Raw genomic sequence first — 26,082 nt, 5'->3', positions numbered from 1 at the left:
TGCATGAAATATTACTGACAATTTTGACCAGTTTTTCTCTGTGTAGTGAATATAACATATATACGTATATATGTAAAGGGGGTAAATAAAGCCCACCTTAAAAACTGGAGAAAAATCGAATGGGAAGATTTCCATAACCATAAGGTCCCTGCACTACCACTCTCAGAGGTCAAATTTAAGTTACCCAGTGATGTTAACTGACCAAATGTGTGTCACATGCACTAAAGGTATAGTCATATAGTTATAGCTTTGTTTAACATCTGAGTCCATTCCGGTGGGGGGGGGGGATGGTAAATTAGGCACTATGGGAGAATAATGTGGAGAACATTAAGGTATTTTTATTTTAAATGGAGATTTAGAAGTTAAAAAACTATGAACTACTCAAAGTTGTTGAGTGGGTAATATGACAAAAGGAAGGAGTAGTTTCAAAGAGCAGGTAGGTTCTGAAACCATCCACATGGAAGCCAGATCTTCATTTGCCCCGTGCAATATATGAAAAGTGAAACTCACTATTCCCACAGAAAATATTTTAGTAAAAGATTCAAAATTATAGTTTACAGTTCATGGCATCATAAATGGGTAAAGCCCAAAGCATGTTTCTGTGTGTAGATAACCAATATTCATGATTAAAAATTTTTTCTTATGTTTTAAGCCAATATAATTCTATTTTTAATCCTGCCATTCCTAGATCATGAAATATGTAAGTGTGTTAATGATCACAATTTAAAAATTAAGCAGGGGCACCTGGGTGGCTCAGTCGGTTGGGCATCCGACTTCGGCTTAGGTCATGATATCACGGTCCGTGAGTTCGAGCCCCGCGTTGGGCTCTGTGCTGACAGCTCAGAGCCTGGAGCCTGCTTCAGATTCTGTGTCTCCCTCTCTCTCCGACCCTCCCCCATTCATGCTCTGTCTCTTTCTGTCTCAAAAATAAACATATTTTTTTAATTAAGCAAAACTGGTAGATTAGGGAGCATTTTGAAACATAGATGCTACTAAATTCAAACTGATAATGGATTTGGCAACATTACTCCCATATTTTACTTCAAAATAAATGTTAGAGGCATTTAAATAATTTCTTCAGAAAATTAAATACAATAGAAAAAATATCTGGCATTTATGAAAAAATGGAATTTTTCTAGTATTTGATGTTTTCTGTACTTATTAGAGAAAGCAGTGATATCCTGCTTGTTTTCCTTCTTGTATTATTGTATTTCTATTTTCAGTAATCCTAAATCTAAATTCAGCTTCTATATTCAACAGCTTTATTGTGTGAGTTTTCACAATTAATGGCCCTATGAAGTTTTATTTTCTTCCTATTTTTACTCATTGGATCATTGACTAGTTGGCTTATCCTTGCTTTTTTATGCTTTATGATGATCCCATTTGTTTAGAAATTAGGCATCTCCTGATTTTCCCATTATAGGGAACGTGCTATTCATTTATCTTTATTTTTCAGTTTCAAAAATGATTATTATGTATTAGAAGCTTATTTGTGTCATCTCACCTTTCATACAAAATTTAAAGGTCGTTATTATAAGATTACTGATTGCAATTGTTCATTCTTCCAAGAAACACCTTAACAATATTACTACACAACAAAGAAGGTATATATCTGCCAATGTTAATATATCAGAATAAAAATGGAGTTAAACACTTTTTAACTATTGAAAGAAAACAAGTTAGACTTATAATTTGTTGATGTTTCTTATTATCTATTGCTTATTTGGAAATGGAGCATGACTTCAGGAACCCAATGCAAAACTAGGCTGCATCAAAAGGATGCAGAGTGGTGAACTGTGCTGACTTTTTTAGGTGATTTAGTATGATTGATTGCAATAATGTCTTTAGTTATGAGATTAGTTTAAGAAAAACCAAAATGAACTTTCTTTGACACAGAATGCAATGCCAGGATCAGATAATTTCCAATTCTTCTTAGGATTTAGCCACTTGACATTGTTTATGAACACTGTCACTACAATTATGGATTTGATGCATACTCTCTATGACATCACATAAATGGATGAGTTAGCCTTCAAGACAAGATATGAAATGATTGTAAGATTTGAGTCAAGAAACTCCATTACTGAAGTCATGGTTATAATTTTATTCTGATCAAAGAGATGTAGGATTGGTTTCGTCTGTTGAAAAAAGGTGTATTTGTTTAACTTCGTGCAAAAGATCGAGAAAAGTCAGGTGGGATAATTTGTGTACTCCAAAAGAATAATCAAAAGGTGTCTTTATAAAGTAATTCATTGTGTAAGACATGATCAGGCAGTTGGCATGCAATCTGACCAAAATGTTATTATTAAAGAGAAATATCTCAGCAATAGAGAATCTAAACAATTTTGATAGCAATGGATTTTAATCAGGAGTTCCTAGATAAAGAGATTCTGTTCTGAGTTTGTTTTATGATAGTGTCTCACATACATAGCCTTGGGCTTAAAAGAGTATATGGTTCTTAGAAGATGATGCTGCCTGGAACTTCTCCAGGAACTTCTCTCAGTTGAGAAATAGATTTGCAAAAGGAAATGGATGAAAGAGGTCAAGATACAGATTGTGCAGATTTGACAGAAGATCTAGTCAGAGTTCCACTCAAGTTCATTATCAGCAAGGCATCTGCACAGATGAAGGTATTCAGAGAAAAAGCAATAATGTAAGATGTAGTATTGATGATGAAAGAAAAGATTACAGTACAAATTAAGTAAGCGTGCCTTCAAGAAAATTGGATTAGGATGAAATATTTGAAATATATTTATTGCCCAGAAAGAAAATGACTGTTGAAGATAGAGTAAGACAATATGTTCTGAAGCAGTAAAAGAAATCTAAACTAAGAAAACTACACACTGCCCATCCAGAAGTCTTTCCTATTTGTAAGATACATGGGCCATAACATGGCACATATTTCTCTCCTAAGGGCTGTGATAAAAGCTATATTTTATAAATCATTTAAATTAAGCTGGAGAAAGCATTTGACAAAATCTGTAGGGACAGAATGCAGAAGATAGTAAGTTAAACATGCTTTTATTTCTAGAATATAGTAAACCAAGAACAACAGTGAATACACAGAGATAGCCATCAACAGACACCCTGCTATTCTTGCTGAGAATGCTAAACAGTAAGATGAGAAACTAAATGGAAAAAAGAAAACCCAATGGATTACACAATCTAACAAAAGCACAATGGACAGAAAACCTTATCCTTTTTCATGGAAATTATTTGCTATTAGAGAGAAAGGACTTTGAATACCCTCACCCTACAGATATTTAACACTGTGCCTTTTTAGTTGGAGCACCATAGAAATGTTGTTCGATGAATCAGAAAATGTACTATGTGAAAAGGAAATACAACTCATTGAAGCTCGGATTGTTGGTTTGTCATTAGAACTTAGGAACAACATACAGAAACACTAACCTTTTTCTAGAAAAATATGGTTGTCAAAAAATTTCATCACATCCAGTACCAAACATAAAATCCTGTCTCAGTTTTCCTATGGAGTCTCTTAATTTGCTTTAGTTTGAGTCATCTGAGGTAATTGAAAATGGTGCAAAATCAGTAAGATCCCCAGATAATATCTAGTGTATGATTTTAATATTTATCTTCTGTTTATGTGTATATTCTTGTATCAATTTATTCACATTTTAGCTTCTTTTTCTTCCAACTGCCTCAGTATCCAGGAATTCTTGAGGTATATCCAAGTAGGAACAAGAAAAAAACAAAAACATCACAATGGATTTAGGTAACTAATTCAAAATAATGTATTTCTTGACTAGAGCTGACATATCCAAGTGTACACAGGAAAACCAGAAAGCATACACTAAATTACAGATACTATTTCAAACATAAAGGTATTCTCCCCAACACTGTAGCTTCCCATAATAACTTGGTTCAACTTAAGGGAACAGATATTATCTGGATTTGTTCTCACATATCGACAACTAGTTAAAAATGAGGAGACAGCTCCTAAGACACTAGACATTATTTAAAATATATTAATAAATAACATCTAACAATGAAATCAATGATAACAACTAGCATCTCAAAATTAGAATAGGTCTCATGGGAAAATGTTATAAACCAGCACTGCTTAAATAGGTTTGCCTGTGTCTCACAGATATCAAAAGATGCAAAATTAGTGTCCCTCATCCAGGTACCTGCCATATGTCTAATTTCCCAGTTTTCACAAAATATTGCTAGTCGTTGGCTGCCAAATAATGCTCTGAATATGAACTGAGATCCAAAACATTAACTGTGAATAGATTAAGGTGTGGATCACTTGCCTTCTTTTTGATTAGAGGCTTTCAAAACTTGAATAGCTTTAAAACCTAAAGAAATGGAAGTTCACTGACTGAATGACAAGTAATGGCACTGACATTTCTGAGGCAGAGACATTCTTCTTAAAGCCACTAGCCACTTCTCCTCTGACGAGCAATAATGAATGCCCTCAGACCAAAGTATAAATGCCTCAGAGTACAAGTTCAGGTGATGCACTCAAATTAATCCATTGAGTAGATCCAAGTTAGGTCAACCCATGCTTCCACCTATGGTAAAGAGTTATTTGCTTGGTTCGTGTTCCAGTTTTGCCACAAGAGAGTCTGTTTTCTCACTTTAAAATGAGAGCATTAGAATATAAAGTCTGTTTCTATGCATAAAACAAATCAGTTTAATTTCATCAGTGAAAAAACTGATTTTTTTCAATGCATAGAATTGATCAAATTGATAGGTTTAGGGCCATTGTCACTAAGTATGTAACTAAAGAGCTTCTTTAACAGAGCAATACACCATCCTCCTTTGCACAAAGACTATTTAAATTCAGGGAGACACCTATACAGGTGTGGTATACTAGACTCAAAACTTGTTATGATGCCTGGCACCCAAGGAGATTTTTACTTATAACATTCCCCATTTCCCGTTTCTTCCACATGTAATACCTTGAGTTTGTCAAATGTCACCTTTATAACACTGGGAGAAAGAATCTGCACTGAAAAATCACTTAAGGGTTATTTTTCTCTGAAGGTTTGCATAATTTAGGTTGTACAAAATCAGTGGCCATGTACACTGATATAAATGTAACAGAGGAAGACTTAATGCAGGAATCAAAACTTAAATGGTTATAGTTTTACTGTCATAACAGATTGAGAAGGTTAGGTTTTTCAGAGAAAGATTGAATTATTCAGCAACCCATCTTAGTAGTAAAGTATATGCAAAGAACTATGGCCATTTGCCAATGATAAGTACTTGTTTAATTTTCTTAGTGTTACAGAATATTTCCACCATCTTTCCATCCAGATTTATAATCTAAAGTTTGTTTTAATCTTACTGTCTCTAGATCTGGCCTCTCCTACTGTTGCATAGTTCAGGAAAGTCTGTTAAGCCCAAATACTTAATGGCCTACCCTCTGAAAAATCTGGAGAAAATTCTTTGTAACTGCAGTTAATTTCCTGAACACATACCCTTTTGTTCAAGTGAAGCAGAGAAATGTATTTCAAATCCAAATTGAAATAGCAATTTAGATTTGTTTCCATTACTACTACACTCTGATCAGTGGAGATCAAGAATTGACAATAAACAGAATCAGAATATATATATAAAAAACTCTTTCCCCAAAAAAGTGTTGCTTAAAGTACAAGGTTACATAAGTAGGTACAATGCTAATTCCAATGACTGCTTCGTATCATTACAAAATACTAACACTATTTTTATAGAGGAAATATAGAACTTTTCAAATAAAATGCAATTCTCATCTCAACAAATCACATTTTAAAAATATATTTTAAATATATGTAATATAAGTGTATAAAATATATATTTTAAAAGATATAATACATATAGCACTGTACAAATAATTCCCACATTTTCTTTTCCCTAAATTTTCTTGGATCAGATGTGTCACAGTTGTCAACCACTTGTTCAGTTCCTGATTACTGCTTATTTGAGGATAATAGAGTAAATATCAAATCATGTGTATTTGTTTTATGTGCATGTTTGTGCACATGCACATATGTATCTTTGGTTATATGCCATAGTCAGGTAGTATTGATTTGGCCATTATCAGTTTCTAGTAGTGTATTAATAATGGTTTTCATTTATTACCATGAACATTCATGTTGATTTTGAGTCCAATTTTTTTAATGAACGTAAAACAGGCAATAAGGACTGTAATTGACCCCTTAGTCTCTAATATTTTTCTTTAACAATTCAAATCCTACCAGCATCACAAATTATTATTTTCTCACCTTGTCAAGCTTCTCTCCACAACCCAATTGATAGAGATTTAAATTTGGAAAGGAGAGATTTAAATGGCAAAGAACAAAAGTGCACATTAGGGCAGGTTACTCCATTCCTCAGGAATAGGGCAGGGCTCCATTCAGTCAGTCTGAGAAAACTAATATCCCCACCTCGAAACTCTGCTCCTATATTTTGTTAATATGAAAAAAAGACATTTAAATGCAATAAAATCTTTCAAAATTTGTAGCATTTTATGTGGGGTCAACTGTAAGTTACAATTTGTGTCCTTCCATCTCTGACCTAAACAGTGAATTCCTGTCCAGGGTAGGGTTATTGCTCTTTTGTTCTGACTTCATTGTTATAATGAGACTCTTGATGTAGTTGAACTTCAAATAATAATAATAATAATAATAATAATAATAATAATAATAGGAAGGCGCAATTTCTCAGATTTATCAGAATGTTTGATGTTCAGCATTCTACATTCTTAAATTCCACCTTACTGTTTCCAATCTCATTCAGAAAAATTCACGAAGTACAAATGTTAGGGTAAAAATAATCAAAGGTTATTTAGAATGATTTTTATGTCTTCAGATCCATGTGTACATCTTCATTTTTACATTTAAAAGAATCCATTAAATCCTCTGAAACCTAGTAAATAAAAATTAATTAAAAACACAACCATCAAATATACAAGTAATATCCACATCACAGCTTTGGAATTTACTTGTATGCAAAATATATTTACATACTTGGAAAAAACTTTGCTCAATTTTCCTGCCATGATGAATATAATGCTATCACATTTAAGGGATATTACTTTCACTAAAATAATTTACGATACGCTATGGTTAAATTTCTTTTTTTTTTCTTCTTTCATGCCTCTTCTCTCCTATCCTACTCTCATTTCTTCCTCTTCTTTCAACATTCCTTTTTCCAAAAAGCATGTAAACTGACCTAAGAGATTAAATAAACAAACACTAAGCCAATAAAGCCAATTTATAAACTAATGGATGTTTAATATTCTGGACTTCAGTTTCTTCTACTTTCACTTTAACATTTCTGTTACTGTTAGTTTTTTGGTTTCTTTGTTTGTTTTTTGTTTGTTTTTTTAAATTTTCTCTTCCCCATTGACCTCCTTAGCAACCACACAAATGGCGTAAGCTGAATTGGCTCACAAATGCATCTTCTACTTTGAGATTTAGTAAGAATGGCACCTTTTGCCTGTTAAGAAGGATTTAAGCCAATAACTTTTAAAAACATATCTCCAGACAGAAAATTAGTAGTGCTTCTTAGATAGCAATTGTATGATTGAGCACATGTAAGCATATATCCAGGATTGTGTTATTTCTCCAACTCCCCATCGTGTCACAAGAAGAACTTTTGCACCCATTGTCCCCAGCCTATGACCTGTTGAGTTTTCCTGCCCCACCTCTCAAGCCAAAGGCAGATACAACAGAAGAAGCCTTTCCCAGTTAGTACACACGGAATCACATAAAACATACACATGCTGACATGATACATAACTGTGCACATGTGCATTCTGTTCATCATGCTAGCTCACGGCTCTAAAAACACAGCTCTCAGCTTTGAGACTTAAGTCATTTCTCCTGGAAAAATGGAAATAAGCTATCCAAATCTCTTATTTTAGGGGAAATTTTGATACTAACAAATATACCTTCCTGGGAGCTCTCCTCTATTTCAGAAAAGAAGCCACAGCCTTGAATCCCATTATTTAAGCATTTCTCTCTCTCTCTCTCTCTCTCTCTCTCTCTCTCTCTCTCTCTCTCTCTCTCATATATAATACTATAGTAGTTTATCCCTAAAAATGTAGCAACTTTGTCATGCCAGACAACAAAATAAATGGGGCCCTAGGCATGGACACATTTTTCTTGGCAAAATCATTGAAAGTTTGTGTGTATGGGGTCTTACATTCTTGACTCTTTCAGAACTTTGAAGGCAGTCATTTGTGGCTATTTTGCGAAAGAAACACATTGGTATTTTTTCTCCATTAGCCATCAGTGAAGGAGGATGAAGAATAAGATGGACGCAGAAGTGGCAAAGACAGCAGACTACAGATGCAGGTATGGCACCAAATAGCAATCAAGCTTTGAAAAAATGAGGAGGCCAAGAGCAGGTCCAAAACTGAGCAATATATAGCAAACCTTTATAATGCATTTGACTCAAAACTATTATAAAGTTATATAACATTCCTCAAAAAGAAGCCTTCTCCCATGCAAGGATTTATGAACTTTGCCAATAAGACTCAAAGAAGGAAACAGGCTTCTTGATGGTGTTCTCAATCTCAAACACCTCTACAAATGCCAACAGTGCAAGTGATAAAAGCCAGTGATGGTTTGGACTACATCTAAATGAGGAAAAGACAATGGAAATGATGCTCGGGAAGCAGTGATGAACAATGGGTACTGAGAGGATAATGGAGAACAGCTCTGCCAGTAAAATATCACCTAAATGAGGTTGTGGACTCTGAGATCCACAAAGATGCTTTGTGCATCCATGTAAATAATAAGATTTGGAAAGTGACAAATGAAAGCACACAAGGCAAGCTAAACAAAAAGCACTCAGTTCCACAGGTGCTATATACAGATGGACATGAAAGCCGAATGGTATGGGAAACTATACCATCGAGTCTGAAGATAAGAAAAGAAGCAAGGGATATGCAATGTTTTGATCACTTCTTGGCAGAGAGAAACTGGGTAATTACCAACTCGGCAGAAAGGACACATTGCAAGACAGATTGCTCTTGGTTGTTGAAGAATGTTGAAGCAGGATCATTTTGGAAATGCAAAGAGGTGACTATGCTTTGGGAAGAGGCACAAAATAGCCAATTTATCGGACTCTAGGTGAAACTGCATGGAACAGGCTTTCCAGATGGCATCTCCATGCAAGCCAGATCAGCTCTTTTCCCAGCTGTTTTCTGCCACCCAAATAATACAGAACCTGAAACCGTTGAAGAATGATTTTTCCACATATTTCTATCAAATGGTCAAACTGTCGAATTTCTGAAAATTGAGAATTGAGCTTCATGACTCGTCTGATTTTCAAAAGGCATTCACCACGTTGATAATGTGGTGTTCCCAGTAATGTCACACTTAAAATGGCAGCATCATCGTTGACTGGGAAAAGAACTAAAGGTGGCAGAGCCACACTTTGGAATTTGCATATAGTTTACAATAGATGGCACCTCGTGTTCAAAGAAGGGGACAGAGGGAGGAGAAGCCAAGGTGAAGAACCTCAACACATACATTTGGAAATCTTGCCAAGAAATCATAATTCTTCTATTAATCAAACTTATTTCTTTATATTTGATGAAAATGGACCAGATACTAAGGGAAACACCGGAGTGATTAAGCAAAGAAGACATAATTGTTAGTGTTTGACAACTATGTTAGTTTTTGGCAACAGCACATCAACCTGTATTAAATTTGAATATTTTCTGGCTTTCAAGGGTTACTGATAACCTAGTATGCATTGGAACCTGATGAATGAATTCCTATTGTTTTCATCATCTCTAACATGTGAACACAATCCACACATAGAGAGGCTGGCTCCTGAACAGAGAGTGAAAATTACTAGGACTAACAATGGGAAGTAGACTCACAATGAGTAAATGTACAAAAGCTCCAAATAATTATAATAGTCAAAGCTTGGCAATGAGTTTCCAGACTACAAAATTAGTTTTCTTGTGAAGAATGGAGATTTTACAAGGCTAGTATAAACATGGGGTAATTGGAAAATCAAATTGCTCTTTGTGAGTTATTGTAAGGTCTGGAATAATGGTGATAACATTTATTTAAAAAAAAAAAACTCCCTATGAATCACTGTAGTTTGGTGTTTTTAGCAGTACTGTTGCCAAGAATGCTTGCCTTGGAAGCACAACAGTGGGAACTTTAATTGTGAAGCCCAACTCCCAGCTTACCCCTGACACAATGAGCTCTCCTCCTAGATTCTGAACTTCTGCCTTCACCTTGCTGCAGATATTAAGCTGATGGCAATACAAAGCAATTCGTTGAAGGTAGGCTAATAAATCCTGCTTACACGCTGAATCAGGACACTATAAAACATTAAAAAAAAAGTGATCTCAATTAGTAAGTACTCTTCAGTTTCTAACACTTGCTATATAAAAGCTGTGAGAAGAAAAGGTTTTAGTGTCATAAATATTAATCACATCCATTTAACTTCTTGATAGCACATTTTATGAAAGCAAAGTCAGTAGTTTACAATGGTCAGCTGTACTTTGATACAATTCTCTAAACAGAATATTGAAGATCTTCCAGAAAGTCTTACTGGAACTTCTGTACATGTTTATGAGTAATTTTACCAGTTATCTTCTAAACTGTTAAGAAAACAAAATATTCTACAGGTTTTTTTCTTAGTGGCCCACTCAACATTCACTATGTGTAGTTATTTTAATATGGACAACCAAAGCAACAGAGGCTAGAAAGAAATCGCTCTGCGTAGAAATCTCTCTGACACAGCATAAGATAGAATTTCAATTCATTTGGTTGGGTGAAAAAACCATTTGTTTCCTTTGGCTTTCTCAGAAAAGTATCATTCACTAAAGGAAGTCTATTACACTTTTTGGATTTTTGTATTTATCAAAAATTTAGCAACATTATAAACTTTAAATAAGACATTCTGAGAAGGATCATAACCACTGTTAGAGAAAGAGATTTAAGTAGAGTTTGAAGCCAACTGAAACAAACACATAAGAGTAAAAACAGAGCTCTTCAAAGGTTATACCAGAGTCAACTAGAACCAGGAATTTTGGATTCTCTCTGAGACTTAGTGGGTAGATATCCATCAAATACACAGTGAGCTTAGCTGAACACTTCCACAGATATTTACATGACTCTCTAAAGCATTTAAGGCTTCAATACCAATGGTTATTCAATAATTGAAATATATTTCTATTACTATCAAAAGTTCAGTTCAAGATTCTGTAGGCCATTCCATTGTTCTGGCTCAAATTAGCACTTGTAAAGGATGTATACTCACCAAATTTTTGATCAAACACTGTAAGAAATAAAGATCTATAGCTAAATCTGAAGTGACTTATTTAGAATAAGCGAATGAGAGGGGTGCCTGGGTGGCTTGGTCAGTTAAGTTTCTGGCTCTTGATTATAGCCTGGTTCATGATCTCATGACTGTGAGATTGACCCCCAAGTTGGGCTCCTCACTGGGCATGGAGCCTGCTTAAAATTCTCCCTTTCCCTCTGCTCCTCACCCGCTCACTGTTTCTCTATCTCAAAAAAAAAAAAAAAAAAAAAGAAAAAAAAAGTTATGAGAAAAAGACTCCAGCTAGGTTTTCTTCAAGCTTAAGAAAGGCAATTCTTAAAAAAAAAAAAAAAAAAAAAAAAAAGGCAAACCTTTCATTAATACTGTGAATCCTGTGGTTTTGACATAACCATATCTTTAACAAATGACAAAGGGGTCTCTTTTATATATAACACCATTGTGGTACTTTCTTTTACTAACTGCATTTATCAAGAAAGAATCCCACAGAGACTGTTTTAGCTTTCTGCAAGTACTTAATACTGTAATATTTATCCTACTCCAGAGACCCATATACTGAAAGGAATTAACTTTAAAATGATATCTCCCTTGAGGGCTGACAAGGCTTTCGATACAAATACCTTGCAACAAATTAAACTCGAAGTTCTATCTCAATGGAACAGTAATTAAAAATGCAACAGTCCGTAAAAAGTTTATATTGCTTGTGTATCTCAAATCTTCACAAAAATATTTTCAGGCAAAATAAAGGCAACACATCCACTTTTTGGTAATGTTCATCCTATTCCATTATTTAAAACACACATAAAAGCATGATGGACCAAGAAATATAATTCATATATCATGAAAATAGGTGAGTTTGAGAAAGATATGTCCTATTCAGACAAAGCATTAGCAAAAACTGCAAGTTGCTTCATAGCTGATGACAGTGCACATGCCACCAAGAGAGGGTTATATTTAACCAACTCTTGTGTTTATTTTAAGTCATCATAGAATAGCATTTACATATTTTGTCATTTAATTTCTTGTTTAATTTTTGTTTTTATTTTTTAAATGTTTATTTATTTTGAGAGAGAGAGAATAAGCCAGGGAGGGGCAGAGAGAGAGGGAGAGAAAGAGAATCCAAAGCAGGCTTCATGCTGTCGGTGTAGAGCCCACAGTGGTGCTCAATCTCACCAACTGCGATCATGACCTGAGCTGAAATCAAGACTCCAACACTTAACCAACTGAGCCACCCAGGCGCTGCTAAATACTTTGTTATTTAATTGCAAAATACATCTAGAATCTTGGGATTTGTGTGTGTGCATGTGTGATGTGCTTTCCATATATCAAGTCCATAGTTAATTCTATTTCCATAGTCCCGCTGCCTGGGACTATGATTCAAGTTGCATAATTGCTGGAAATAAAGGTCCTAAAATGTGAAAGCAAAAAACAAGAACTCAAGGAACCTAAACATACTAAAAAATAGTTTAAAGCAATTTAGATTCAGAGTTTAATGGAGAAGCCATCCAAACTCCATCCACTTTCACTTCAGGAAAGAAGTCCTTCCTCACAAAACTCTTTTTAGAAACTCTACCAATCTCTTCTCACTCCACTCATCCCAAGTGCCCTGAACATTTTCAGGGAAAAAATGTGGCATTCTTTCCTGGCTGGTACCTTTTTGTTTGTTTGCATACATGCGTGCATATTTCCAAGAACATTCATTATCTCTCTTCTCTTTTCCATAAACTTTCTGGCATACATACAGAACTCTGTATAGATCAGTTCAATTTATCCTGCAAACTGCAGGAAGCCTGGCAGTTGATATGTCCCTGAAATTAGCAACTTAGTGGTGGTTTGGTCTTCAACCCATACAAATTTTAGGGGATAGTCAAATGGTGGTAATATTTAATGAATTATCTTTACGATTAAGTGTTTCTCCAAAATTAAAATGTTTTTAATGTTTGTTTATTTTGAGAGGGAGAGAGATCAAGTGAGCAAGTGGGTAGAGGGGCAGAGAGAGAGAAGAGAGAGAATTCAAAGAAGCTCTAGGCGCCATCAGCCTAGAGCTCAATGAGAGGCTCGATCTCATGAACCATGAAATCATGACCTGAGCCGAAACCAAGAGTCTGATGCTTACCTGACTGAGCCACCTAGGAGCCCCTCTCAAAAATTTAAAAGCAAGCACAAAACATTCCCTTGGATTAGCCATCATATATGTAAAAAAATTAAAATGAGACAATTTTCTGGCATATTTTAAATGTAATCTTAATGATTTAATCATGTGTTTTCAGTATTTACAAGACGAGTGGATTTGGTATTGACTTCTGAGGGATTCTAGAATCTGGGATGTTGAAGACGGCAAGTATTTAGGGGAAGAGCCAAACATTAAGGAATGAAGGAAGAAAATTATAATAAGCAACTCAAAAATTATAGGAGACTAGGGCCATTAAGAAGGAGGAACAATCCTATGTCAGTGTCTCCAGACAGCATCACTATATTGGAGTCTAGTAAGCGATTTCATGCTTATAATGTTGTGTCCATGTAAGTAACAGCTTATGTAATATTTTCTATTTCAGAATCTTATTTTATATTTTAAGACATTTTTCCTTTTAAAATAGCTCAAACTATAAACCACTGTTATTCAAAAGGGTAAGAATTAGTTACCTGTACAAGTCTACTGTTTAAAGTACCCTTATAAGGAATGGAACATTATTGCAACTAGACATATTTAGAACAGGATTTTATAAATTTTTTTTTTCAACGTTTATTTATTTTTGGGACAGAGAGCGACAGAGCATGAATGGGGGAGGGGCAGAGAGAGAGGGAGACACAGACTCGGAAGCAGGCTCCAGGCTCTGAGCCATCAGCCCAGAGCCTGACGCGGGGCTCGAACTCACGGACCGCGAGATCGTGACCTGGCTGAAGTCGGACGCTTAACCGACTGCGCCACCCAGGTGCCCGTAGAACAGGATTTTAGAGTTCCAATTTAAGCCACATGACATGCAAAGTGTGGAGATAAACACAAATACTCAGGTGAGATTCAGAACTACTTTCATGTATCTAACTTCGGTCGGAAGGCACAAAAGATACTCTCAGAATTTCCTTTCTCTGTAATGCCTTTAAATCCAGATGAAAATAAAGCTGAAATCTGGAGGTTCCTAATTATGTGGATTAATTCCATTTATGCCAGAGCATTATTAAGAATTATCAAGAGTATCATTATAGTAAGATCAATATTAAATAACAAGAGTTAAAAGTTCTTTCTCTTCCTCTTTATGCAGTGTAGCTGACTTGCTGAATGAGGGTAGCCAGCATAATCCATTCTTTGGGGGTTATGTCTCTTAAGTAGTGGGTACTCTTCGTTCTGAAGGAGTTTTGGTCATAGGCCTGATGAGTCGCTCCTGGACTGAACCCACTTTGCCATGAACTCAGTCTCAGCAAAGTTAGAGTCCAGTTTGTAAAACGTTAAGTGATTACAATTCATCCTTCAGAAGCATTTTATAGAGTACATAAAAACCATTATAGAACCCAAGTGCTAATTAATGGTACCACACAGCATGTGCTTACTCTTCCCTCCTGTATTACCTGATCAGCCACAGCGCGGGCTAACTTGTCCATTCGAGAACCTGCTTCGGCAATTTTCTTGGCAGCATTAATAACATCAGATGTATTTTTCAATGGGCCTTTGCCTCTGAAACAACATATACAACATAATTAGAAATTTACTTTTAACAAATAAACAAACCTACTGTATTGTTTGTCCAGGACTCTCACTTCAGTTTCCATGTTAATAGTCTACTTTACTTCCATTCACCTTTAGGGAATATTTTTCCTTATTTTGATGTGCATGCTCATAGTTTATTCTTTATATTAATTTCTTTGTTTTTAAACAGTGGTTCATTAAAAAGATGACCACTTTGAAGGTGATAGGATTTAATATTTAAAAACTTACCATGTGCCTATGCTATTATATATACCACCTCACTTGGATTCATTACAACGCTAGCAAGCAAGCATCATTATTCCCACTTTAGAGGAGAGGAAAATGGAAGAAATACTATTAACTCAACTAAGCTTTATAAAGGACAAAATGTAAATTCTACATTTAAATCAGAGTCTAGCCAAAGTGAATACACATGCATTGTCTTTCATACCATATCCAGCACTATATTGTATTAATTATATTTTTAAGTCTACTTTGACACTCTGAAAAGCAATGGTCTCTCATATATAACTAGGAACTGATCGGCCGGCATTTCAGAAATCTGTTGAGCCCGCCACTCCCATTGGCTTGTATGCTTCCAGTACTGATTTATGAACAAAACACTGTGTGACAGTAGATGTCTTTATACTTCCAAACCATCGTCCCATATTTTCACATAACATTTTCAATTCGGTGAACTGTTTAATATTACATGTATTTTAAATATTTATTATAAAAGAAAAGGAAACTATGCTGCGATATAAATCTTTAAACAAAATGGGGCATGTGACTTTTCTTTCTCTTTCCTTGAGAGGTAAATAAAACAATACATTTATTCTTTTTTTTTTTAGCATTGTTACTTATTCTGCTCTCCTTATGTGCATCTAAAAATCAATGCAATTTTTAAGGCTACAAAATTACATTCCTATAGTTAGAAATGTGGTGAGATGTGGAGAAAAACTACTCAGAAACAACTTATTTAGAACACATAGGGATATATACAGTGGCAATGACTGCCATTGTTATATAATAACATTTTCTAAATAGAAGACTTAAAATGGCTTCAGAAAATATATGTAAATGAAGGATATTTTGTTCATTTTCCCTCCTAATTTCTCTTTTGGTATTTTTTACATTCATAGCTAAAAAAAATGCATTGTATTCATGTCAATGCTTAAACACACAGGATGGCAAATTCAAAACTTAAGATACTTTATTTTGCTATGGTAGCTTTAATTTGTCCACAAAGTACAGTGATTTTTTTTCCAGTTACTACTTAGGTTTTTAACTATGACAAGAGACTTCATATGTGAATTTTATGTAGCATAGATAAGATTTTGTGAAAATCTGGCTCCCATTTTCTAACATTAATTTGTTATTATCTGTAAATAAACTTTTCCTTGTTTTTGCTTTATATTTTTTAAAGAAAGTTTAGATGCAGAATCTGTCAATGTTTAATAATGTTGTCATTATTACACATTTGTTTTATAACTTCCAGACCTTAGAATCTCTTCTTGTTTACAGTTTTACTCTGACACAATATCTGTTGTTACTTTTTGCCTTCAATCTTAACCCATAAAAAGAGCTGCATGCTGCTTAACTTTTTCCTCACCAACAATCAGGTATTTGTTTGTTTCAAGAATTTCAAAGGATTTGGAAAAACACTGCCCCATGAACTTTACATAACTTTCAACAGTTGATTAATTATGACAAAATATGCTAAGTTAGTAAGGAATACTTATAGAGATCTACATTTGCCTGAAGCTTAGACTCCCGTCTTATAGCCAAAGAACAATTAGAAGCTTGTCTTTTGTGACTACACAGGAAACTACAGTTCAGAGACTAACTAGTATATCATTACTTAAAACATTTGAGTCTAGAGCCCATTTTGTAGACTCAATTCAAATTCTCAGAGTCCCAAGCTGGTGATACGAATGTATTTCAGTAAACTAGGCAGCAAAATAGAACTTTTGAGATCAAATATTTCTTTATTTTCTAGTTGAGGAAACTGAAACCCAAGCAGGAAGTCTCAGTGACATGCCCAGGATGATACTGGCAGAGACGGTGATACACAAAAAGAGAATTAGGGTTGGGACCTCTGTGTCCTGAATCACAATTTTGTACTCTTTTTGCCATATATATATTTAATTCTTATAAGGATACTAAAGTAGTGATCTCAAGGAAAACAAATAACCTTCACTACAGACATGAATTTACAAGAAATAATGAAAACAAGAATTATCTGACTCAAGCATTTACAAAGAAGCAGCAGGAAAAAAAAACTAATAAAATTACAAGAAGAGATTAATGATTGAGAAAATAATGAAACGTGGAAACTAATTCTAAAACAGGGTTCACCCCCCCAAAAAAAGGAAAACCAGATGTAAAAAAATAGATTGCTATCAAAACAAAATAAAGGAGATAACAAACATTTAAAAGTAAAAAAAGGTAACAGTGAAATGACCTTAGAAAACAAAATTAAGAGTATCATAAAACTAAATTTCTCAACACATGTAAATATATTTGAGAACCTGGAGGACATAACTTTCTAGGAAAATATAAGTTACCAATGCTGACAGGAAAGGAGATTTTGAAAAAACTACAGAGTCTGATTTCCTGTTTACAGAAATAAACAAGACTGTTAAAGACAAAGTTAGTCAAAAAATCAGTCAATCCAGATGGTGTCTCAGAGGAAATCACTAACCCTTTAAAAAGAGGATAATCTCAATGTTATTTAAACTCTTCCAGAATACAGGAAGAAAGTCTTCAAAAACAATTTCATTCTGGACCTAGTTCCTCCTGGTCCCAATCGTGTTTCTAAGATTGACCCGGTCTGACCCTGGACCCAGTCTGGTTTTGAAGGTGTGCCCAGCCTTATTTTGGATTTAGTACTGTTTTCTAAGTCAGACCCTTTCCACCCCAGACCCAGTCCCACTCTGGCTAGTTTCTGGAACCAGTAGGCGGAGGAGGCTGGAGGTAGGGGCAGGTAGGGAGAAGCTCATATAAAGTCTGAAAACGCATAATGCCAAAGATTTGGAGCTATGATCCAAAATCCAGGAACGGCTTATCCACCACCTCCAGAGGCAGCAAGAAAGCAGCAGAGTTCAAGGAAGATGGCAGCATAGGAAGATGCTGGACTCACCTCGTCCTGCTGATTGCTTAGATTCCACCCACATCTGCCTGAATAATCCAGAAAACCACTGGAAGACTAGCAGAACAGACTCTCTGGAGCCAAGCATAGACAAGAGGCCGACAGAAGATGGTAGGAATGGTGGAGAGGTGGTGCGCGCTACACGGACTGGCGGGAGGGAGCTGGGGCAGTGGAGAGGCAGCCCACCTGGCAAGGCAGAGCCCCCGAGTCTGACTTGCAGAAGCGAAGGGACCAGACTGAGTGAGTTCTGACAGCCAGCGGGACTTAACATCTGGAATGTTAAAAGTCAACAGCTCTGCTCTCGGAGAGCAGGGAGGGCAAGAGGACACCGGGAAGGAGAGTTTTTGAGCCCCGAAAGGACAGAGCTCAGCTCAGCCGGGAACAAAGGCGCTGGCAAGCGCCATCTCCCTCTCCCATCCCCCAGCCAAAATTCCAAAGGGAACCAGTTCCCCTCACCAAACTTGCTTGCGACGTGCAAATGCCCAGTGCTATGCTTCTGTGGATCCATCTGTCCCATGGGCCTGCCTCCCTCCTGGTGCTGCAGGGCCCCTCCCTCAGGGGACCAGTGATGGCAAAACTAGCTAAGCCTACCCCTCCCACCCCTGTGCACCTTGAGGATCCACCCCGGCTAACATGCCCTTGGCCAGATCCCATTGAAGCAGCACCACAAGCCTGGCAGTGTGCAAGCAGCCCAGACAGGGGCTACACCACTCCACAGTGAGTCCTGCCCCTGGGAGAGGGGAAGATAAGGTACACACCAGTCTGACTGTGGCCCCAGTGGTGATCTGGGGGCAGACATGAAGTCTGACTGTAGCCCCGCCCACCAACACAAGTTTCTCCGGACAGCACAAGGGAAGTGCCTTGCAGTTTGGAGCTACCATAGGGACTACCCAAAATGACGAAATGGAAGAATTCTCTTCAAAAGAAACTCCAGGAAGTAGTGACAGTTAATGAATTGATCAAAACCAATTTAAACAATATAACGGAACAAGAATTTAGAATAATAGTCATAAAATTAATCACTAGGCTTAAAAAAGCATAGAGGACAGCAGAGAATCTATTGCTACAGAGATCAAGGGACTAAAAAATAGTCACGAGGAATTAAAAAATGCTATAAATAGGGTGCAAAATAAAATGGAGGCGGCCATAGCATGGATTGAAGAGGCAGAGGAGAGAATAGGTGAATTAGAAGATAAAATTATGGAAAAAGAGGAAGCTGAGAAAAAGAGAGATTAAAAAATCCAGGAATATGAAGGGAAAATTAGAGAACTAAGTGATGCAATCAAATGGAACAATATCCGTATCATAGGAATTCCAGAAGAAGAAGAGAGAAAAAAAGGGCTGAAGGTGTACTTGAACAAATCATAGCTGAGAACTTCCCTGATCTGGGGAAGGAAAAAGGCATTGAAATCCAACAGGCACAGAGAACTCCCTTCAGATGTCACTTGAATCGATCTTCTGCACCACATATCATAGTGAAACTGGCAAAATACAAGGATAAAGAGAGAATTCTGAAAGCAGCTAGGGATAAACAGGCCCTAACATACAAAGGTAGACACAAAAGGGTAGTAGCAGACCTATCTACTGAAACTCGGCAGGCCAGAAAGGAATGGCAGGAAATCTTCAATGTGATAAACAGAAAAAATATGCAGCCAAGAATCCTTTATCCCGCAAGTCTGTCATTCAGAATAGAAGGAGAAATAAAGGTTTTCCCAAACAAACAAAAACTGAAGGAATTCATCACCACTAAACCAGCCCTACAAGAGATCCTAAGGGGGATTCTGTGAGTGAAATCCTGCAAGGACCACAAAGTACCAGAGACATCACTATAAGCATAAAACCTACAGACATCACAATGACTCTAAACCCATATCTTTCAATAACGACACTGAATGTAAATGGACTAAATGCGCCAACCAAAAGACATAGGGTATCAGAATGGATAAAAAAAACAAGACCCATCTATTTGCTGTCTACAAGAGACTCATTTTAGACCTGAGGACACCTTCAGATTGAGAGTGAGGGGATGGAAACTATCTATCATGCTACTGGAAGTCAAAAGAAAGCTGGAGTAGCCATACTTATATCAGACAAACTAGACTTTAAATTAAAGGCTATAACAAGAGATGAAGAAAGGCATTATATAATAATTACAGGGTCTATCCATCAGGAAGAGCTAACAATTATAAATGTCTATGCGCCGAATACCGGAGCCCCCAAATATATAAAACAATTAATCACAAACATAAGCAACCTTATTGATAAGAATGTGGTAATTGCAGGGGACTTTAATACCCCACTTACAACAATGGATAGATCATCTAGACACAGGATCAATAAAGAAACAAGGGTCCTGAATGATACATTGGATCATTGTCAAGATGGACTTGACAGATATATTTAGAACTCTGCATCCCAAAGCAACAGAATATACTTTCTTCTCGAGTGCACATGGAACATTCTCCAAGATAGGTCACATACTGGGTCACAAAACAGCCCTTCATAAGTATAAAAGAATTGAGATCATACCATGCACACTTTCAGGCTATGAAACTTGAAATCAACCCCAGGAAAAAGTCTGGAAAACTTCCAAAAGCATGGAGGTTAAAGAACACCCTACTAAAGAATGAATGGGTCAACCAGGAAACTAGAGAAGAAATAAAAAAAAATATGGAAACAAATGAAAATTAAAATACAACAATCCAAATGCTTTGGTATGCAGCAAAGGCAGTCCTGAGAGGAAAATACATTGCAATCCAAGCCTATCTCAAGAAACAAGAAAAATCCCAAATACAAAATCTAAAAGCACACCTAAAGGAAATAGAAGCAGAACAGCAAAGACACCCCAAACCCAGCAGAAGAAGGTAAATAATAAAGATCAGAGCAGAAATAAACAATATAGAATCTAAAAAAAGTACTGTAGAGCAGATCAATGAAAACAAGAGTTGGTTTTTTTGAAAAAATAAACAAAATTGATAAACCTCTAGCCAGGCTTCTCAAAAAGAAAAGGGAGATGACCCAAATAGATAAAATCATGAATGAAAATGGAATGATTACAACCAATCCCTCATAAATACAAGCAATTATCAGGGAATACTATGAAAAATTATATGCCAACAAACTGGACAACCTGGAAGAAATGGAGAAATTCCTAAGCACCCACACACTTCCAAAACTCAAACAGGAAGAAATAGAAAACTTGAACAGACCCATAACCAGTGAAGAAATTGAATCAGTTATCAAAAATCTCCCAACAAATAAGAGTCCAGGACCAGATGGCTTCCCTGGGGAATTCTACCAGACATTTAAAGCAGACATAATACCTCTCCTTCTCAAGCTGTTCCAAAAAATAGAAAGGGAAGGAAAACTTCCAGACTCATTCTATGAAGCCAGCATTACTTTGATTCCTAAACCAGACAGAGACCCAGCAAAAAAAAAGAGAACTACAGGCAAATATCCCTGATGAATATGGATGCAAAAATTCTCTTTCATTTATTCTTTAAGAAGTTCTTCCTTTGCTGGAGGTGTTAACACTGTGGTAGTAATCATTTTGCAATATATATGTGTACAAATCAACTCATTGAACACCTTAAATTTACACAATGTGACAGGTTAATTATAGCTCAATAAAGCTGGAAAGTGAAAGTTCATCCTTATCCCAAGATCATAAATATCATCTCCTATTTTACTCTAAAATTTTAAGGTTTTCTTTTCATATTTAGATATTAAATCCACATGCAGTTTCTTTTTGTATAGAAGGAGAGGTAGAAATCACACTGTTCTTTATTTTTTCATCCCAGGAACCAAATGTCCCTGGACCATTGATTGAAAAGTGATTTTTTTCCTCTATAGTCTTTATTATGCTTAAATTATGTACCCTTTTTATTTTATAATTCTTCAGGAATACATATGTGATCAGTTAACTTACGACAAAACAGCCAATAATGTCCAATGGGGAACAGTCTCTTCAACAAACAGTGTTGGGAAACTGGACAGTCATAGGCAAAAGAATGAAACTGGACCATTATCTTATACTATACATAAAAAAAAAACAACTCAAAACGGATCAAAGACTTAAAACTAAGACCTAAAACCATTAAAACTCTGAGAGAAAACACGGTAATAAGCAACTTGACACTGGTCTTGAAGATTTTTTGGATTTGACAGCAAAAGCAAAAATGAACAAGTGGGATGAGCTCAAGCTAAAAAGCTTCTGCACAGTAAAGGAAACTGTCAACAAAATGAAAAGGCAACCTACTGAATGAGAGAAAATATTTGCAAATAATATCTCTAATAAAGGGTTATATCCAACATACATAAAAAACTCATAGAACTCAGTAGCAAAAAGGGCAAATAATCCAGTTTTTACAATGAGCAATGTATCTGAATAGACATTTTCCAGAGAAGATACACACATGGCCAAAGGGAGCCTGAAAACTGCTCAACATCACTCATCATCAGGGAAGTGCAAATCAAAACCACAATGAGAAATCAGCTTACACCTGTTAGAATGGCTATTGTCAAAAAGACAAGAAACGACAAGTCTTGGTGAGGATGAAGAGAAAAGGGAACTTTCATGTACTGTTGGTCAGAATGTAAATTGGTGTAGCCTTTATGGATAACAGTATGGAGGCTCCTTGAAAAATTGAAAGTATGATCCAGCAATTCTTCTTATGGGTATTTATCCAAAGAAACTGAAAACAATGACTCAAAGAGATACATGCACCTTCATGTTCACTGCATCATTATTTACAATAGCCAAGATATGAAAATTTAATGTCATCAAGAAAAGAATGGATAAAGTGATTATATTTATAAAGGACTGTGATTCATCCCTACAGGAACGAAATCTTGCCATTTGTGACAACATGGTTGGACTTTGAGGGTATTATGCTAAATGAAAGAAGTCAGACAGAGAAAGACAAATATCATATAAGCTCACTTATATGAGTAATCTGAAACAAAGCAAAGCAAAACCCAAACAAACGAACAAAACCAATCAACTAAACAAACAGAAATATTCAGATTCATGGATACAGAGAACAAATTGGTAGTTACCAGAGGCCAGGGGTTAAGGGGGTGGTGGAAGGTAAGAGACAGGCAGGCAGGCACTGAAATGGGAGAAAGAGGCACATCTGGGTGGCTCAGTCCATTAAGTGTCTGACTTCAGCTCACAGTTGTGAGTTCAAGCCCCTCATCGGGCTCTGTGCTGTGCTGCCAGTTCAGAACTGAGAGCCTGGAGCCTGCTTCAGATTCTGTGTCTCCCAATTTCTCTGCCCCACCCCCACTCAGTCTCTCTCTCTCTCTCTCTCTCTCTCTCTCTCTCTCTCAAATATAAATAAGACATTTAGAAATTAAAAAAAAGAGAGAGAGAGAAGGAAATTAAAAAGTACAAACTCCCAGCTGTAAAATAAGTAAGTCATGGGGATATAATAATAATAATATGTAATTGTATATTTGAAAGTTATTAAGAGAGTAAATCTTGAAAGTTTTCATCTAAAGAAAAAAAATTGTAACTATGTATAGTGATGGATGTTAACTAGACTGGTCATTTTACAATATATATGGATACCAAATTTAAAACCGTAAATATAGACAGAAAGCATTATAATTACCCAGAAAAATAACATAAGAAAACTCTCAACTACTAAATAGAAGAGTCTAGATATTCATAAATACTTTAGGTACTAAAGTGAAGCTAAAGCCATATTCATTATTATTGCTTCATGAAAATGAATTAAGAACTGAATTAAGAATTAATCTGAACCCAGAAGTAAACCCTCATACATATGGCTAAAAGATTATCAACATGGGTGTCATAAGACCATTTAATGGGAAAAGGACAGTGTCTTCAACCAATAGTGTTTACACAACTTGATATCCACCTACAAACAAACAAACAAACAAAGAAACAAACAAAAAACCCTGATGTGGGACCCTTATCTTATACCATAAAAAAAATTAACTCAAAACTGATCAAAGACCTTAATGTAAGTGCTAAACTATAAAATAATATAAGAAAACATGGAAACTTCCTGACATTGGATTTGGAAACTATTTGTTACATATAATACCAAGAACACATGTAATAAAAAAATAGGTAAATTTGACTACAACAAAATTTTAAAAACTTTTGTTCATAAAAGAACACAACAGAGTAAAAAGAAAACCTGTAGGATCATAGAAAATATTTACAAATTATATATCTAACAAGGAGTCAATATTTGTAACATATAAAAACTCTCATAATTCAACACCAAAATAAACCAACCTGATTAAAAAAAAATTGGCAAAGGCCTTGAATATATATTCCTCTAAAAAATACATATATACAATGGGTAGTCAGCACATGAATAATTCACTAGTTATTAGGGAATGCAAATCAAAACAAGTGAGATACCATCTCACACTCATTAAGATGGCTATTATAAAAACAAACAACAAAATAAAGGCAGAAAATAGAAAGTGTCGGCAAGAATGTAGAGAAGTTAGAACCTTTGTGCACTGTTAATGGAAATGTAAATGAGGCAGCTGCTATAGAAAACAAGACATTGGTTCCTCATAAAACTAAACATTAAATATCATATTATCCAGCAATTCTACTCCTTAGTATATACCTGAAAGAACTGAAAACAGGGTCTCAAGAAGGCAGCTGGACACCCACGTTCATAGCTTTATCCCCAGTAGCCAGAAGGCAGAATCAATCAGTGTCCAACATGGACGAATGGATAAAAAAAATATGATATATACATAAAATATAATATTGTTTAGTCTTAAACAGGAATGAAAGTCTTATACAAGCTACAACATGGATGAAACTTGAGAACATTATGCTCAGTGAAATAAGCCAGTCATCAAAAGACAAATGCTGTATGTTTCTAGTTATCTGAGATACTTAGAGTAGTCAAAATCATAGAGACAGGAAAGAGAATGGTGGTTGCCAGAGGCAGGGGAGAGAGAGGGATGAGGAGCTCGTGTTCAGTGGTACAGAGTTTCTGTTGCGGAAAAAAAAAATTCTAGAGATTGATGGTGGTGATGGTTATACAACAATATAAATGTATTTAATGCCACAGAACTGTACATTTAAAAATTATTAAAATGGTGAATTTTATTGCATGCATTTTTAACACAGTAAAAACCAATCAAATAGCCACATGTGGCTAGTGGCTGCTGTATTTGACAGCACAGGTCTAAGTTAACCATAGTCATCTGAATAATGTGAAGTGGATACAGAAAAAAAGAAAGAAATAGCCACCAGAAAAAAAATAATAAAAAAGCAGGCCCCAAAAAGATACAAAATCTGAGTCTTCCTATCAGTGAAAAGAAATGTTGACCAAGGAACTGGCCCCATCGTGTGTATAGCATCTAGTCTCAAAATGATGACTTACACCTTTTTGTATTTCCCTACTTTAAACCAGATTTACTATTTTAGGCATATTAAAAGGTGCTTTGAGGAATCTTGTGATCTTAAAGACAGAAACCATAATACTGTTCCATCTGGGACATGTTTTTAGTTTTAGTTTTTTTGTTTGTTTTTTTTTTGAGGGGGAAGGGGAAGAACATCAAGTCATAGAATTGGCTCTGTCATACAGATTCATGTAACCTTTTCTACTATGATAATATGTCATTCTTATATAAGGGTCAATATTTGGAAGCTCTCCCAGGAAGTGATCACTCAAAAAAAAAAATAAAAATAAAAAGAGAGAGAGCGAGAGAGAGAATGTCATGGAAAACTATTATTACTACATCACTGATATCTACATTTACCAATGAATTCACATTTATTTCATGAAAAGGTAATAGGTGTTAATATGACAAATCAATGTGCAAGTACATTTTGAGTTAATGTACTCAGTACCCAGAATTCTTAAATTCTTAGTTATTACACACCAAAAGGTTTATTTGCTATAGCTTTCGCAATACCTCTAACTTGTCAATGTACTGTAACTCTCCAATAATGATATAAAGTATATAGTAGTGTATTTTC

The 26,082-nt window shown here is 35.6% G+C and overlaps 1 protein-coding gene across 3 annotated transcripts in view; it reads right to left on the bottom strand.

Annotated features, from left to right (window-relative positions):
* Window positions 1-26,082, bottom strand: part of CTNNA2 (catenin alpha 2) — a 1,119,678-nt gene that overhangs the window by 32,407 nt on the left and 1,061,189 nt on the right. For all 3 annotated transcript variants that reach the window (XM_030310974.1, XM_030310976.1, XM_030310977.1), the window contains exons 16-17: window positions 14,827-14,932; window positions 10,166-10,300 (exon numbers count right to left, since the gene is read on the bottom strand). In XM_030310974.1, coding sequence (XP_030166834.1) covers window positions 10,166-10,300; window positions 14,827-14,932 — 241 coding nt within the window. The remainder of the gene's footprint in view (window positions 1-10,165; window positions 10,301-14,826; window positions 14,933-26,082) is intronic.

This window comes from Lynx canadensis, chromosome A3 (genome assembly GCF_007474595.2).
Source record: "Lynx canadensis isolate LIC74 chromosome A3, mLynCan4.pri.v2, whole genome shotgun sequence".
Classification (NCBI taxonomy): Eukaryota; Metazoa; Chordata; class Mammalia; order Carnivora; family Felidae; genus Lynx; species Lynx canadensis.
Note: the sequence above shows the minus strand (reverse complement) of the source record. Positions and strands in the feature narration are given on the sequence as shown.